The sequence below is a fragment of the Salminus brasiliensis genome, chromosome 15, assembly GCF_030463535.1.
Source record: "Salminus brasiliensis chromosome 15, fSalBra1.hap2, whole genome shotgun sequence".
NCBI lineage: Eukaryota > Metazoa > Chordata > Actinopteri > Characiformes > Bryconidae > Salminus > Salminus brasiliensis.
In genome coordinates this window covers 36,744,447-36,761,608 of record NC_132892.1, presented here as the reverse complement: position 1 = coordinate 36,761,608, position 17,162 = coordinate 36,744,447, and the positions used below count along the sequence as shown (strand labels likewise).

The 17,162-nt window shown below is 44.0% G+C and overlaps 1 protein-coding gene across 6 annotated transcripts in view; it reads right to left on the bottom strand.

Annotated features, from left to right (window-relative positions):
* The window catches only part of LOC140536191 (peroxidasin homolog), a 56,717-nt gene that overhangs the window by 22,725 nt on the left and 16,830 nt on the right, over positions 1-17,162 (bottom strand). For 2 of the 6 annotated variants that reach the window (XM_072657887.1, XM_072657888.1), the window contains exon 1: positions 6,938-7,046. The exons of 2 other annotated variants lie outside the window; for them this stretch is intronic. In XM_072657887.1, the coding sequence (XP_072513988.1) occupies positions 6,938-7,010 (73 nt within the window). In that variant the 5' untranslated portion in view covers positions 7,011-7,046. Of the gene's footprint in view, positions 1-6,937; positions 7,047-13,797; positions 15,824-17,162 lie in introns of those variants that run through there. 2 more of the 6 variants (XM_072657885.1, XM_072657886.1) reach the window with 2 other exon arrangements.

The following is a 17,162-nucleotide window of genomic DNA, read 5'->3' as shown; positions in this document are numbered from 1 at the left end:
TGTAAAAGTCTCTAAATCAGACACCCAGCACACCTCCTCCTCACAGCACCACACCACTGTAAAAGTCTCTAAATCAGACACCCAGCACACCTCCTCCTCACAGCACCACGCCACTGTAAAAGTCTCTAAATCAGACACCCAGCACACCTCCTCCTCACAGCACCACACCACTGTAAAAGTCTCTAAATCAGACACCCAGCACACCGCCTCATCACAGCACCACACCACTGTAAAAGTCTCTAAATCAGACACCCAGCACACCTCCTCCTCACAGCACCACACCACTGTAAAAGTCTCTAAATCAGACACCCAGCACACCTCCTCCTCACAGCACCACACCACTGTAAAAGTCTCTAAATCAGACACCCTGCACACCGCCTCCTCACAGCACCACACCACTGTAAAAGTCTCTAAATCAGACACCCAGCACACCTCCTCCTCACAGCACCACACCACTGTAAAAGTCTCTAAATCAGACACCCAGCACACCTCCTCCTCACAGCACCACACCACTGTAAAAGTCTCTAAATCAGACACCCAGCACACCTCCTCCTCACAGCACCACACCACTGTAAAAGTCTCTAAATCAGACACCCAGCACACCTCCTCCTCACAGCACCACGCCACTGTAAAAGTCTCTAAATCAGACACCCAGCACACCTCCTCCTCACAGCACCACGCCACTGTAAAAGTCTCTAAATCAGACACCCAGCACACCTCCTCCTCACAGCACCACGCCACTGTAAAAGTCTCTAAATCAGACACCCAGCACACCTCCTCCTCACAGCACCACGCCACTGTAAAAGTCTCTAAATCAGACACCCAGCACACCTCCTCCTCACAGCACCACACCACTGTAAAAGTCTCTAAATCAGACACCCAGCACACCTCCTCCTCACAGCACCACGCCACTGTAAAAGTCTCTAAATCAGACACCCAGCACACCTCCTCCTCACAGCAGCACGCCACTGTAAAAGTCTCTAAATCAGACACCCAGCACACCTCCTTCTCACAGCACCACGCCACTGTAAAAGTCTCTAAATCAGACACCCAGCACACCTCCTCCTCACAGCACCACGCCACTGTAAAAGTCTCTAAATCAGACACCCAGCACACCTCCTCCTCACAGCACCACACCACTGTAAAAGTCTCTAAATCAGACACCCAGCACACCTCCTCCTCACAGCAGCACACCACTGTAAAAGTCTCTAAATCAGACACCCAGCACACCTCCTTCTCACAGCACCACGCCACTGTAAAAGTCTCTAAATCAGACACCCAGCACACCTCCTCCTCACAGCACCACACCACTGTAAAAGTCTCTAAATCAGACACCCAGCACACCGCCTCCTCACAGCACCACACCACTGTAAAAGTCTCTAAATCAGACACCCAGCACACCTCCTCCTCACAGCACCACACCACTGTAAAAGTCTCTAAATCAGACACCCAGCACACCGCCTCCTCACAGCACCACACCACTGTAAAAGTCTCTAAATCAGACACCCAGCACACCTCCTCCTCACAGCACCACACCACTGTAAAAGTCTCTAAATCAGACACCCAGCACACCTCCTCCTCACAGCACCACGCCACTGTAAAAGTCTCTAAATCAGACACCCAGCACACCGCCTCCTCACAGCACCACGCCACTGTAAAAGTCTCTAAATCAGACACCCAGCACACCTCCTCCTCACAGCACCACACCACTGTAAAAGTCTCTAAATCAGACACCCAGCACACCGCCTCCTCACAGCACCACACCACTGTAAAAGTCTCTAAATCAGACACCCAGCACACCTCCTCCTCACAGCACCACACCACTGTAAAAGTCTCTAAATCAGACACCCAGCACACCTCCTCCTCACAGCACCACGCCACTGTAAAAGTCTCTAAATCAGACACCCAGCACACCGCCTCCTCACAGCACCACGCCACTGTAAAAGTCTCTAAATCAGACACCCAGCACACCTCCTCCTCACAGCACCACGCCACTGTAAAAGTTTCTAAATCAGACACCCAGCACACCGCCTCCTCACAGCACCACACCACTGTAAAAGTCTCTAAATCAGACACCCAGCACACCTCCTCCTCACAGCACCACACCACTGTAAAAGTCTCTAAATCAGACACCCAGCACACCGCCTCCTCACAGCACCACACCACTGTAAAAGTCTCTAAATCAGACACCCAGCACACCTCCTCCTCACAGCACCACGCCACTGTAAAAGTCTCTAAATCAGACACCCAGCACACCGCCTCCTCACAGCACCACGCCACTGTAAAAGTCTCTAAATCAGACACCCAGCACACCTCCTCCTCACAGCACCACGCCACTGTAAAAGTTTCTAAATCAGACACCCAGCACACCGCCTCCTCACAGCACCGCACCACTGTAAAAGTCTCTAAATCAGACACCCAGCACACCTCCTCCTCACAGCACCGCACCACTGTAAAAGTCTCTAAATCAGACACCCAGCACACCTCCTCCTCACAGCACCACACCACTGTAAAAGTCTCTAAATCAGACACCCAGCACACCTCCTCCTCACAGCACCACACCACTGTAAAAGTCTCTAAATCAGACACCCAGCACACCTCCTCCTCACAGCACCACACCACTGTAAAAGTCTCTAAATCAGACACCCAGCACACCTCCTCCTCACAGCACCACACCACTGTAAAAGTCTCTAAATCAGACACCCAGCACACCTCCTCCTCACAGCACCACACCACTGTAAAAGTCTCTAAATCAGACACCCAGCACACCGCCTCCTCACAGCACCACACCACTGTAAAAGTCTCTAAATCAGACACCCAGCACACCTCCTCCTCACAGCACCACGCCACTGTAAAAGTCTCTAAATCAGACACCCAGCACACCGCCTCCTCACAGCACCACGCCACTGTAAAAGTCTCTAAATCAGACACCCAGCACACCTCCTCCTCACAGCACCACGCCACTGTAAAAGTTTCTAAATCAGACACCCAGCACACCGCCTCCTCACAGCACCGCACCACTGTAAAAGTCTCTAAATCAGACACCCAGCACACCTCCTCCTCACAGCACCGCACCACTGTAAAAGTCTCTAAATCAGACACCCAGCACACCTCCTCCTCACAGCACCACACCACTGTAAAAGTCTCTAAATCAGACACCCAGCACACCTCCTCCTCACAGCACCACACCACTGTAAAAGTCTCTAAATCAGACACCCAGCACACCGCCTCCTCACAGCACCACACCACTGTAAAAGTTTCTAAATCAGACATACACTTATAATAATTAAAATCAATCAAAATCCTGGATTTCACCAGTCTGGAGAGGGTCCGGACAGCATGACAGTCAGCTGACTGGGCCACGCGGTTTTTGCAACTGATGTATACTGCCAGTTTAGCCTGACCCAGAATAAAATTTATCAGCTGACACTTGGAACGCTCTCTCCGAACATACCTAAAACCCAGGATAAATGTCTGAGGTGTAAAAGTCACGTTAAGAGACGTAAAAATGGTGCGTAAAACAGCAAACAGGGGACGCAGCCTAAAACAGTGCATAAAAGCGTGAAACACTGTTTCCCTCTGAGGACAGAAAGGACAGCATTGTGTGACCTCATGGCTATGAACCCGGGGTTGAAACCAAAGTTCTCCAGAACTTTCCACAAATAATTATGTTCAACCCGGTCAAAAGCCTTTTCCTGGTCCAAGAAAATAAGACTAGTCTTCAAGCCCAATAGTCTGGAGACGGCCAAAACATCACAAATTAAATAAATATTATCAAAAATAGACCTATCAGGCACACAGTACGTCTGGTCAAGGTGAACCACCTGCTCCATTACCTTCCCCAGTCTCGAGGCCAATGCTTTGGAGAGCAGCTTGCAATCCGTGCACAGTAATGCCACAGGACGCCAGTTTCTTAACAAGGTCAGGTCCCCCTTCTTCGGCAGAAGGGTCAGGACGGCTCTTCGACAGCTCATGGGAAGTGTCCCAGTAGCCACACTGGCCTGGAGCACCTCAAGCACATCCTGACCCAAAACTGACCAGAAAGCCTTATAAAACTCCACCAGTAGGCCATCTATACCAGGGGCCCGACCATTCTCCATGCCCTGTAGGGCCTCATACAGCTCTCCTACAGTCAGCTCGGCATCAAGCCCGTTGGCCGACCGCTGCGAGAGCTTTGCCTGCAGGGGGAAGAACCCATCCCCCACATCCTGCACATCGTCCTGCTCGCTCTCAAATAGCTTAGAGAAAAAGCTGACTGTCTGCTGGCGAAGTTCAGAAGGCTCAGAAACCAGATCCCCCGATTCTGTCCGCACAGCATGCATAAACCTTTTCTGTCCATTTTTACTCTCAAGACCAAACAAGAACTTCGAAGGAGCATCCATTTCCGTCACATTCTGGAAACGTGATTGGACCAGCGCCCCCTGTGCTGTTATGCCCAGGTCAGCTAACGCAGCTTTTTTCTGTTTGAGAGCCGTAATACGCTCTCGATCTCCTGTGGCCTGTCTCAAACACTGGAGCTCCACAATGTCAATCTCCAGAGCCTTCAGAGATCTGATAATGTCTCTAGTGACATTGAAAGTGTACTGTTGGCAAAACACTTTAATCTGAACCTTAGCTACGTCCCACCATTGCTGCAAGGAGGTAAAAGAATGTTTTTGTAATGTAAAAACATCCCAAAAGAAGGTAAAAGACTCCTTAAAATGAACATCATCTAAAAGTGCTGTATTAAAATGCCAGTACGCACTCTGAGGTTTTACGGCACATTTCCGAACAGAACACTGAACCATCCCATGATCCGAAAAACCAACAGGAGAAATAGAACAGTGCGTAAAGACAGATAGATGATGCCTAAAAGTATAAAAGCGATCCAGCCTGGCCAGGGAGAGGGCGTTATCTCTAGCGTGTGCCCATGTATACTGTCTCTGCGTTCCATGTAACATCCTCCAGACGTCACACAGGTCATGGGCCTCTATGAACTCACACAGCCGCCTGCAGGAGGCAGTGTGTGGTTCCAAGTGGTTCCTGTCCAGGCTGTCAGCTGTACAATTAAAATCCCCACCCAGAACTAAAAAGTCTGTAAAAGCACAGTCGGAGATCACACTGCTCAGCCTGTCTAAAAACACCATCCGCCCGCACCAGAAACACTTCATATCAGTGTCAGAGGAAACATACACAGCATAGTCGAAATCATCCACCCTGAACTTCAGAACCAGGTCCAACTCCTCACCATCCTTCAGAACCATGTCCAACTGCTCACCATCCTTCAGAACCAGGTCCAACTGCTCACCATCCTTCTGAACCAGGTCCAACTGCTCACCATCCTTCAGAACCATATAGACCATCCTCCTAAAAGAACCAGGTGCTTCAGCAGGGGAGACTTACAGCCCAGAGGAATCTTCCTAATGGGGGAGACACGTTTTTCGGAGCTCGTCCGAAATGAAGGGGGGGACATTCGACAAAATGACTTTTTTTAGCGGGGGTGCTGAGGGGCACTATACCAGGCACTCGCACTCCGATACAATCCGAAAGTGATACACACAGAAAAAAGTATGGCAAAACGCCAAACACTTACACACACTCACCACACTCCACCACTTGCTCTACCGCTCACAACCACAGTGTAACCCCACCCTCACTGGTCACTTATTCATCACTGCAGCTCTTCTCCTCTCTGTTCAGTTATTAGTAGTGTGTGTGTGTGTGTGTGTGTGTGTGTGTTTAAAGGGGGTTCAGATGAACAGTAGTTCTGGTGGAGGGCTGTTAGATGTGGTGATTTAAGAGTAAACAAGCTGAACAATAAAAAGAACTAAAAACCTCTAAATTCTACTCATGCATAGAGATGGAGAGCAGTAAACACACTGCCCCTCATACAGCAAACCTCCCCTAGCTTTGTATCTGACGGTGACTCCTCTTGACTTCTCTGATCACTTCTATACCTCACACTGTCCCTCCATGTTCCTCCTGCACACCCTCCTTTACACATCACTTCCTGCCTTAACCTTCAGAACCACCCTTCCACACCCTGAAGCTATGTGATGCTAGCTGATGCCATCTATCTCCTCCTTAAATCAGCTTTCTCTGTCCTCTCTCTTCACACTCCGCCCGATCTACTCCACCTACCCCATGGCTGATACACAGACCCTGAGAAACGTTCTGCATCCGGCCTCTCGTATCAGTCTCCGCAATGAATGGCAACATGGGCTGGGTTTCCTGAGAGCTTCTCATAACAAACAAGACTGCAATGGACAAACGAGTATCACCTCAACGATCTCTCTATCAGCACTGATCTCAGTGCTCAGCTGATCTGAGGAAACTTTCACACAGTGAGTGGTTATAAATAAGTCATTACAGTTCAGCAGTACATAATAAGACATGAAAGGCATACAAATAAAATTAGTTTGCACTTTCAGCTTTTTAGTAATGAGTGATTCTTGATCCTAATCACCAGCAGAAATGTGGCTTTGAGCTGGTTTATAGCATCACTGATCCTCTTTGAGTTCAGCTCCAGCGCTGCTGACCAGTACTAGGAATTTGCACACTACCCCCAATTATATATTATTCTCTGTCTGTACTGTGTTGTGTTGTGTTGCACTTGTGTTCTGTATGCACTGTATGTTGCACCATGGTCCTGGAGGAGCGTTGTTTCGTTTCACTGTGTTCTCTGTATGTAGCTGAAATGACAATAAAACCCACTTGACACTTGGTGTTTTCACAAATCAGCTTTTCAGCAAAGCGAGTCCAAGACTGCCAGAGTAAGAACCCCCTCAGAACGAGAGGAAGAAACCTGGGGAGGAACCATCCTCCTGCTCAACACCTGCAAGCACAACAGATCAGGACAGAGCAGCAGGACCAGTGACTAAAGGGACCTACAGGGGAATCAAGAGGACCCCCACCTTTAAACTCCCCCACCATGCACCCCCCCCCCCCCAGTACTCACCTGTAAGTGTGTATCCCACAAACTCTCCCAGCTGCAGCGCGACCACAAACACACAGAAAACACACACTCTCATCCTGAAGCAGCTACACAACACAGCAGTGTGAGGAAAAAGTGAAAGTAACACCAGATATAACCTCCTAACTGACCACTCCTCTCTCTCTCTCACACACACACACATACACACACACATACACACACACACACACACACACACCTTTTGAAGTTGTTATTTCCTTATAGGGATAGAAGGGTGGGAACAGTACTGAGCTCAGGTAGAGGTGTAGATACTGGGGTTTTAAAAGCCTTGTGTTTGGACTTCATTACTCTGGTGAATGGGTTAGGTGAAGCATGAGGGATCATTGGTTTGCTGTAGAATAGGAAGCATGGCCTGTGTTTTGTAGAAGTAGTAGCTGCACTGGACTATAGTTTACAGAACTGGTAGCTTTGCCAGCGTAGCCTGGTCACATTTAGACTCTGGAGTAGTTTATTCAGTTAAGTGTGACTTGTTGATAATTTGTTGGTTCTACTATATTTTTTGGGTTTGTTGGCTAAGCTACTTTGCGGACTGTTACACAGTTTTTTTTCCCCAATGGCTAAAACAAATAACAACTAGGCTGTTTTTATCAAAATACTTAACACAATTCATGAAACCACGAACCCAAATGGCAAAATAACTCATATATATACCTAATTATATATATATACACACACCTCATATCTCCTGCAAAATGAAGCACTGCAACTAAAACTACATAAAGTTCTCAAAATCAAACTTCTGCACCGAATGACACACACTTCATTCATACTACCAGATATTTTTCTAACCATCTTCACGCTGTTGAGCATAATGAAAAGCACTCTCATATTTAGGAGGATTTGCCATAATACTAAAATAGTTTAAATTGCTGTTTTTTTTATTTATTTGTTATTATTTTTTTAATTTTACCAAACAACTTAGTGCAACATATGCACAGCAGATATATTTACATTGGAGTGAACAAAAAATAAATAAACCGAAAAAGAAATTTACAGAAGAATATGCAGAAAAAAAGAGGCAGTGGTCAAAGGTTGGCATGAAGGTGGAGGACACCATATATTGGAGACGGCAGCGCACACTGTGATCTATAATGGCGTGTGGACCGGCCCACTCGTTGAATGTTGTTGAACATGGTGTTGTCGTGGATCATGTGGCTTTAATTTCTTCTAATCTGATTTCATTATTTTCTCTAAAGTTTACAACGGCAGCCTCCTGTGAACATTTGACAGCTTCCTCCACCATGGTTGCATCTCTCAGTTTTAACCCCTTCAGGTTCTCCACTAAAGACCAGCAGGCTGTCCTGTCTGGCACAGAGCCACTGTGGAGTAATAACTATAAACCCCAAACCCTGCAAACAAGGGCTCCGTGAACTCTGCATGGAAGGTGTGCAGGTGTGTCAGTGAGTGCGTGTCCGCTGAGACGCTGTAGAAGGACAGGGTACCTGCCGGCCAGTCCAGATACACCCCCACTCTGTCGGAGCGAGAGGGAGACTGGGTGATGTCGGAGCTTTTCTGGTTGTGTTTGGCGCAGTAGCTGATGTTCGAGCAGCTCAGCCTCCAGGATTTCTCACTGTGTCCAAACACGCAGTCGTGACTCCGGCCTTTCCGACTGATTCCTCTGTAGGACACTGCGATAGCCACCTCACCGCTCCACTCAGCCTCCCAGTAACAGCGTCCACACACACCTTCTGCACACAGCGCCTGCTCCCAGTACTCAAACCTGTCAGGATCGTCCGGATACGGCTGAGGACTTTCCACATGAGTCACAGCCCTGTTAAGAGTTGGCATTTACTCGTAGCAGGGGTTTACCTGATAAACTCTGAAAGTCTGAAAGTGAAAACTGATCTTGAATCCTATTTGTAATTAACATATAAAATAAATGATATTTTCTAAAGTATTCACATATGCTATATGTGCAAATATTTGTGGACACCCCTTCTAATAACTGCACACAGCTTGTCTAGTCCCTGTAGAGAAGAAGTACTGCCAATAGAATAGGACTCTCTGGAGCAGATCAACATCATGACCCTATTGGCACCATGCTGTATAATGCCAGGCGTGGACTAGAGGGGTATAAAGACCCCCAGTATTGAGGAGCTGTGGAGCAGTGGAAGAACTGTGTTCTCTGGAATGATGGTGAAGGAGCTCCATCCAGTACTTTTGGGAGGAGTTGATCATCCAACATCCTGACCTCACTTGTGCTTTTATAACTGGTTGCAGCCAAATTATCACAGCAGTGCTCCTCAAATCTAGAATAAAGCCTTCTTTCCTGGACAGTCGAAATAATTACTCTAACTAAGGCAGGATAAACTTTCAGTACTTTTGATTTTAGAGGAACAATAAATAACCATGTGTCCCAATACTTTTGTCCATATAATGCATCAGTATTCATACCCCTTGAACTTTTTCACAGTTTGTCACCTTATAAGCACAAGTGTAAAGGTTTTTATTGAGATTTGAAGTGACAGACCTACACAAAGCACATTATTGTGAAGTGGAATGAAAATGATCCACGTTTTTTTAACATTTATAATCAAATAAAACCCTGAAACATGTGTGACATGCAAAAGTATTCAGCAAAGTATCAATATTGTGTAGAGCCACATCTGGCTGCAATTACAGCTGCAAGTCTTTTGGGTTATGTCTCCACCAGCTTTGTGCATCTAGAGACGGAGATTTGTGGCGACTCAAGCTCAGCCAGGCTGGAGGGAGATCGTCTGTGATGTATCATTCGTTCCACTCTGTGCTACTTTGTGTTGGTCTGTCACTTTAGATCTCAGTAAAATACGTCTACATTTGTGTCTGTAAGGTGACAAAGTTTTTACCAGGTTCCAGTGTGGGTCCTCCTGTAAGTCCGAGAGCAGCTTCACCCCTGACTCTCCTGGCTGATTGTAGCTCAGATCCAGCTCTCTCAGGTGGGAGGGGTTTGATTTCAGAGCTGAAGCCAGAGAAGAACAGCCTTCACCTGTAACCAAGCATCCAGACAACCTGCGGATAATAAAGGAAATGAGGTGATGATGAGAAACTCTCCACTGTTCTCAGATCCAGATCAGTGTGGAGAATGGGCCCATTTTACAACAGCATCATAAAATCATTAAATTCTCAAATAATGAAATAAATCAGCCTGTTTAATGAATTAAAACAGAGTCATATCTGTTCAAATTCAGTAATCTATCAATCACTCATTTCTAACAAGATTAATCATTTGAGTTCTGAAATATAGATTCTTAGATCTTTTGATAGATATTGGATTTGAATTGAATAATATAAGACAGAAAACACAGATAAGACCCCCGGTCCGTTTATTTGCAGTCTTAGAGCTAGAGAAGCTGAGAATGTGTGTGAGAGAGAAAGTAGGATGATGAGAGAGGGTTTGTGCATGTGTGTGTAATAGAGATACGTTAAACAGTTAATAAATTATTGAGTTTCACCAGAATTTCCCCATTTTTGGTAAAAAGGTTCAGGACAAATGTAAATAGTCATTAATGTCTTTATTAAAAAAGGGATATGATTCATTTTAGAGCTTTTCTTCTCTTAATGTGACGTCACTGCAGACTGTGTCCCTCTGCTGCTGCCGTCCCTCCAGCAGAGGAGTGAGAGCTCTAAAAGGGACGAATGAACAGAGGAAAGCTGTCGGATGGATGTCCAGCTGACTGCTGGATGGCCAAATGCTGGTCGTTACACGCGAGAGGACGAGAGAGAGTAAGTATGCGTGTGCAGAGAGAGTCTTCCTGTGCTTTCGTAGTTGCACGTGATGATGCAATTAGAGGCGGAGATTTCCTTCTCTGTTCAGTAGAGAAGGTCTAATTTGCAGGATGAAACAGTTGCTGGTTCTCTCAGAAAGAAAAGCCTTTTCTTCTTCTGATGTTGAGCAATCAACTGCAAGACATTTCTAATGGGTTCGGTCACCTACTGATGGGCAAGGTGCCTAAATTAGACACACTTATTAGCTAATACTCCATTGAGCCTCTTTTGAGCAGCTAGTGGCAACAGTGGCAGGAACATTCTCCTCAGATTGAGAGGAAAAAACCTTGAGGGGAACCAAGACTCAAAGGGGAACCTGTCCTCCTCAGCTCCACACTGGATCATCATCATAATAAAAATCAAACCACCAATAAAAACATCAATAAAACTGAGCTGAATGAAGAGAAATAAACAGGTAAATGTGATGAAGGTGAAAGCGTGAGGGATGTGATGAAGTCCTGCAGGGAAACTGTCAGAAGCAGAGTCCTGCAGTGAGGGGAGGATGGGTCAATGCCCCAGAGACCCCAGAGCAGGACAGTGGGCAGTGGAGAGCAGGGTCAGGCAGAACCAGGATGGAACAGTTGGAACCGGGCATCTCAGAACATGGAAAAGAGGGTCATGCTGCTCGTAGATGTTTGGGTCCAGAGTCTCAATCTCAGGGTGGAAGGGTGGAGTTCATGGAGACTGTGCTGCTCATCTTTAATCAGGTTCAGGCTCCGGAATGGAAGCACAAACATGAAATCCACCTCCTGGTTGGCTCTTCCTTCAGCCCAGTCCACAATGAACTTCTGCACAGAGACGGTTTTTCCAATCCCAGCAATTCCTTAAGTCAGAACAGTCCTTATCTTCAGGGCTTCCTGTGCTCCTGTCGTCTTGCTGTGTTTCCTTTTCAGGGCTCTAACGTTTCCCTTTAATTCCCATTTAAACCCTTTTTCCTGACACGGTTTGAAAATGTCGTTGCAGCTGATCGGAGTGTCCTGATTCCTGGGTTCAACTTGTAGCACCTCATGTTCCTCGTTCACTCCGTGCTGATCCTCTTTCTCCTACTATGTCTCCTGATCCTCCTACTTTTTCTAAGCACAGGGAACCCTCAGAAGAAGCTGATTTTTATGGTGTATGTAGCTGAGATAATACAGCTATAGTATGGGGTGAGGGTGGGGGTGAGAGTGGGGGTGAGTCATAAATACGTAACCTAAAGGATCTATCTATCTATCCACACACACACACACACACACATACACACACACACACACGTTTACACAAAGGAGAAATGAACTAGAGAGGGTGGGGGTTTAGAATTACTGCTAGCTGATTGGCTGTTAATATAGAAGATGCCCACCTGTCATTTGCTGCTGGTTAGGTTTTTAATACTGTATGTGTGTGTGTGTGTGTGTGTGTGTGTGTGTGTGTGTGTGTGTGTGTGTGTGTGTTTTTAGGATATACAGCAGTGGGTGAACCCAGCTGACCCCACTGTTCTCTGCAGATAATGATCCATCTGAATCTACTGAAACTACTACTACTGAAATTACTACTACTAATACTAATACTACTAATACTAATACTAGTACTACTAATGCTAATACTACTAATACTAATACTAATACTACTAATACTAATACTACTAATACTAAATACTAACACTACTAATACTAACACTACTAATACTAACACTAACACTACTAATACTAATACTACTAATACTAATACTAGTACTACTAATGCTAATACTACTAATACTAATACTAATACTACTAATACTAATACTACTAATACTAAATACTAACACTACTAATACTAACACTACTAATACTAACACTAACACTACTAATACTAACACTACTAATACTAATACTACTAATACTAATACTACTAATACTAATACTACTAATACTAAATACTAACACTACTAATACTAAATACTAACACTACTAATACTAACACTACGAATACTAATACTACTAATACTAATACTAATACTAACACTACTACTACTACTACTAATACTAATACTACTAATACTAACACTACTAAATACTACTAATACTAACACTACTAATACTAATACTAACACTACTAATACTAAATATTAACACTACTAATACTAATACTACTAAATACTACTAATACTAACACTACTAATACTAATACTAATACTACTAATACTAATACTACTAATACTAAATACTAACACTACTAATACTAACACTACTAATACTAACACTAACACTACTAATACTAACACTACTAATACTAATACTAATACTACTAATACTAATACTACTAATACTAAATACTAACACTACTAATACTAAATACTAACACTACTAATACTAACACTACGAATACTAATACTACTAATACTAATACTAATACTAACACTACTACTACTACTACTAATACTAATACTACTAATACTAACACTACTAAATACTACTAATACTAACACTACTAATACTAATACTAACACTACTAATACTAAATATTAACACTACTAATACTAATACTACTAAATACTACTAATACTAACACTACTAATACTAATACTAACACTACTAATACTAAATACTAACACTACTAATACTAATACTACTAAATACTAACACTACTAATACTAATACTACTAAATGCTACTAATACTAATACTACTAAATACTAACACTACTAATACTAATACTACTAATACTAATACTAACACTACTAATACTAACACTACTAATACTAATACTACTAAATACTACTAATACTAATAATACTAACACTACTAATACTAACACTACTAATACTAACACTACTAATACTAATACTAACACTACTAATACTACTAATACTAACACTACTAATACTAACACTACTAACACTACTAACACTAACACTACTAATACTAACACTACTAATACTACTAATACTAACACTACTAATACTACTAATACTAATACTACTAATACTATTAATACTAATACTACTAATACTAATAATAATAATACTAATACTAACACTACTAATACTAATATCACTAATACCAATACTAATACTAACACTACTAATACCAATACTACTAATGAAACATGATGTTCAGAGTTTATTAGAGCATCTACAGAGTTCACAGAGAAGAGAGGGAAGGTGGAACAGTAACACAGTGCTAAACTCAGTTCAGAGCTTTACAGAAGCACAAAGAGAAGAACAACAAAGTCCAAAGAGTGAGATTTACATTTTAGAACCAATCAAAACCCTCATAGGTGTCAGCAGAGCTTCTAGCCAATGAGGATTAAGCTTCGTCTTCCAGCCATCTCTCAGCCAGCGCAGCCTGTGGGGAACAGCTGCAGTTGCCTCAAACTCGGGAGATTGTAACAGTGCACTGAAGCCACCTAACCAGCATGCACCGGGCCGAGTCAGGCGACGGCCGACCTGCACAGCGCTGGGTGAAGTCAAACACACCTAAACTCTTAACGTCCCAGAAGCACAAACAGAGGAAGGATTTCATATCCATGCTGCCTCATACCCCCCCTACTCCTCCAGCTTACTGTCACATTAACTACAGTAGAGTCAGGGATAGGAATAAATACAGTAGAGTCAGGAGTATCATTACCTACAGTAGAGTCAGGAGTAGCATTACCTACAGTAGAGTCAGGAGTAGGATTAACTACAGTAGAGTCAGGAGTAGCATTACCTACAGTAGAGTCAGGGATATTATTTACTACAGTAGAGTCAGGGATAGGAATAAATACAGTAGAGTCAGGAGTAGCATTACCTACAGTAGAGTCAGGAGTAGGATTAACTACAGTAGAGTCAGGAGTAGCATTACCTACAGTAGAGTCAGGGATATTATTAACTACAGTAGAGTCAGGAGTAGGATTAACTACAGTAGAGTCAGGAGTAGCATTACCTACAGTAGAGTCAGGGATAGGATTATCTACAGTAGAGTCACGGATAGGAATAACTACAGTAGAGTCAGGAGTAGGATTAACTACAGTAGAGTCAGGAGTAGGATTAACTACAGTAGAGTCAGGAGTAGCATTAACTACAGTACAGTCACGGATAGGTTTAACTACTGTAGAGTCAGGAGTAGCATTAACTACAGTAGAGTCAGGAGTAGCATTAACTACAAAGAGTCAGGAGTAACATTAACTACAGTAGAGTCAGGGATAGGATTAACTACAGTAGAGTCAGGGATAGGTTTAACTACTGTAGAGTCAGGGATAGGTTTAACTACTGTAGAGTCAGGAGTAGCATTAACTACAGTAGAGTCAGGAGTGGCATTAACTACAATAGAGTCAGGAGTAGCATTAACTACAATAGAGTCAGGGATAGGATTAACTACAGTAGAGTCACGGATAGGTTTAACTACTGTAGAGTCAGGAGTAGCATTAACTACAGTAGAGTCAGGGATAGGATTAACTACAGTAGAGTCATGGATAGGTTTAACTACTGTAGAGTCAGGAGTGGCATTAACTACAGTAGAGTCAGGAGTGGCATTATCTACAGTAGAGTCAGGAGTAGCCTTAACTACAATAGAGTCAGGAGTAGCATAAACTACAGTAAAGTCAGGGATAGGATTAACTACAGCAGAGTCAGGGATAGGATTAACTACAATAGAGTCAGGGATAGCATTAACTACAGGGAAAGCAGTAGATAGATTAGAGTCAGGGGAATCAGTAGATACAGTAGAGTCAGAGGATACAGTAGATTCAGGGGACACAGTAGAGTCAGGGGAATCAGTACATACAGTAGAGTCAGGGGAGGCAGTAGAGTCAGGGGATGCAGTAGATACAGGAGATTCAGGGGAGCCAGTAAAGTCAGGGGAAACAGTAGATACAGTAGAGTCAGGGGAGGCAGTAGAGTCAGGGGATGCAGTAGATACAGTAGAGTCAGGGGAAGCAGTAGATACAGTAGAGTCAGGGGAAGCAGTAGATACAGTAGAGTCAGGGGAGGCAGTAGAGTCAGGGGAGGCAGTAGATACAGTAGAACAGTGCCGGGGGGGTCGTCAGGTTCTTCAGGATGAGGTGATCTGTTTGTGTCTGTAATGCTTCCAGAACCAAGTGCAGAGTCCAGCTATCAGCAATGCCACGGCAACCACAACACAGCTAGCGATGATGGGCAGGGGGTCTTCTGGTGGAGAGAAAGATCATCAGGAGATCAGATCAAGAAGCACTAGAACAAGGATTTATTAGACCCTCAACATCTCCAATATTGTCTAGCTTTTTCGTCATAAAGAAGGATGGGGGCCTCTGCCCATGTATAGATTGAGCCCTTAACCAAAAACTACCCATATCATCTTCCCAGAAGCTTAAGAACAGCTCAAGGGAGCCAGAACTTAGGATTTAAAGAGTGCGTACAATCTGATTAGAATTAAGGAAGGGTACAAATTTAAGAATGCTTTTGTGACCTCTAGGGGGCACTACGAATACTTGGTGATGCCTTTCGGACTCTCTATCACCCCCTCTGATTTCTTCCGTAGTTTATTAATTTGTAATAGCGTATTTGGATGATATACTAGTTTATTCACTGGATAGAGATATATGTACTTATAGGACATGTTTGTCCTACTGGACAACAATTTGCTTTTGAAAGGGGAAAAATATTTAATCTCCAGTCCATGCTGAGTTTAGTTATAAGTGCACAAGGGATTTATTTGTAATTTTAGCGTGAAACTTAAATGGACAGAACATTCAGTGGTAGCATTCCAGGCCTTAAAAGCAGCCTTTATAGCAGCCCCCATCTTAACCACATAGAAACTGAACCTGTGATACGTAGACCCCCCCCCCCTCGGAAGTGTCCGGAAATACTTGAGTCTGTTCACAAAGAATTGGAAAACAAAGTCATCCCCAGTCAATGTCTGATACCCCCTCAGTCCCGTACACAACTACAGAGAGGGAAATAAATATTTGAACACCCTGCGACTTTGCAAGTTCTCCCACTTAGAAATCATGGAGGGGTCTGAAATTTTCATCTTAGGTGCATATCCACTGAGAGACATAATCTAAAAAAACAAATCCGGAAATCACGATGATTTGTTAATAATTTGTGTGTTATTGCTGCAAATAAGTATTTGAACACCTGTGAAAATCAATGTTAATATTCGGTACAGTAGCCTTTGTTTGCAATTACAGAGGTCAAACGTTTCCTGTAGTTTTTCACCAGGTTTGCACTCACTGCAGCAGGGATTTTGGCCCATTCCTCCACACAGATCTTCTCCAGATCAGCCAGGTTTCTGGGCTGTCGCTGAGAAACACAGAGTTTGAGCTCCCTCTAAAGATTTTCTATAGGATTTAGGTCTGGAGACTGGCTCGGCCACTCCAGAACCTTGATATGCTTCTTACGGAGCCACTCCATGGTTATCCTGGCTGTGTGCTTTGGGTCATTATCACGTTGAAAGACCCAGCTACAACCCATGGCCCCGGTCATCCTCTCCTTAATACAGTGCAGTTGTCCTGTCCCATGTGCAGAA